The following is a 987-nucleotide window of genomic DNA, read 5'->3' on the forward strand; positions in this document are numbered from 1 at the left end:
TGGTTTCAAAACCATCATTCCGTTTAGGCCCTAAATTGGGCTGTTACAGCAACTTCTGCAAATAAACCCTAATAGACAAATTAAACATGCAATCTATAAAATTTCTTATCAATAATCTAACACATGCATCTAATCACTAGGTAAATTATAAAAATTAATTGAAATAAACTTTTATATCTCAGATTTGTGGTTTCGCAACCACTATTCCATTTAGGCCCTATTTCGAGATGTTACATGCCGTGTAGGGATTGCACTGTCACTCTAAAGAATGTTGCATTGCAACTTGGGCTCCCAATCGACAGGAGTCCCGTAATGGGTGTAAGGGCGATAGCTGAACCAGCTGCACTTTGTTATAGCCTACTAAGAGCCTCACCCGGCGATGATAAGTCCAATTTTTCGGGTTTGAAATTTACATGGCTGAAAGTCAATTTTGAATGCTTATCAATTAATGCCACTGAAGAAGAGTTGATGTACGCTGCTCGAGCGTACGTTATGCATATCATAAGGGGTGTACTGATGCCTGATGCAAACAACAATAAGGTTCATCTCCAGTATTTACCACTATTAGCTGATTTGAGTAATGTTTGCTCGTATAGTTGGGGTTCCGCAGTGCTGGCTGTGTTGTATCATGAGCTTTGTCGGACGACAAAGCCTGATGCTGTAGACATAGGCGGATGCCTTATATTGTTGCAGTCATGGGCTCTTTATTGAATGTCATTCTTGGCATCGGTTAGTCACCAACCATACGTATTTCCACTAGTTAACAGTTGATAAAATTTAACTTGGTATTAATTGATACTTTCTTTATAATGATATTATTTTAACGATACTATATTTACTTGAAATTTGTTTTCGTAGATAGAGTATTTATCTGGGTATTAGGAGGTCGTACACTGTCCCGATATATCGTCTGATGATTGAACAACATGTCGGGGAAGGGGTAAGCTATTCCAGTATTCGTGACATGTTACTTTGTATATCTTACTC

At 38.2% G+C, this 987-nt stretch overlaps 1 protein-coding gene across 1 annotated transcript; it reads left to right on the top strand.

The window, feature by feature from the left end:
- The first annotated feature begins 234 nt into the window (after window positions 1–234).
- On the top strand, window positions 235–711 carry LOC107926645 (protein MAINTENANCE OF MERISTEMS-like). The gene has a single exon (XM_016857543.2). It carries the CDS (start codon window positions 235–237, stop codon window positions 709–711), a length of 477 nt encoding a protein of 158 aa, XP_016713032.2.
- Window positions 712–987: the final 276 nt, after the last annotated feature.

This window comes from Gossypium hirsutum, chromosome A07, assembly GCF_007990345.1.
Source record: "Gossypium hirsutum isolate 1008001.06 chromosome A07, Gossypium_hirsutum_v2.1, whole genome shotgun sequence".
Lineage (NCBI taxonomy): Eukaryota > Viridiplantae > Streptophyta > Magnoliopsida > Malvales > Malvaceae > Gossypium > Gossypium hirsutum.

Coding starts and splice junctions, on each gene's coding strand:
- LOC107926645 (XM_016857543.2), top strand. CDS start 235: ATGCCGTGTAGGGATTGCACTGTCACTCTAAAGAATGTTGCATTGCAA.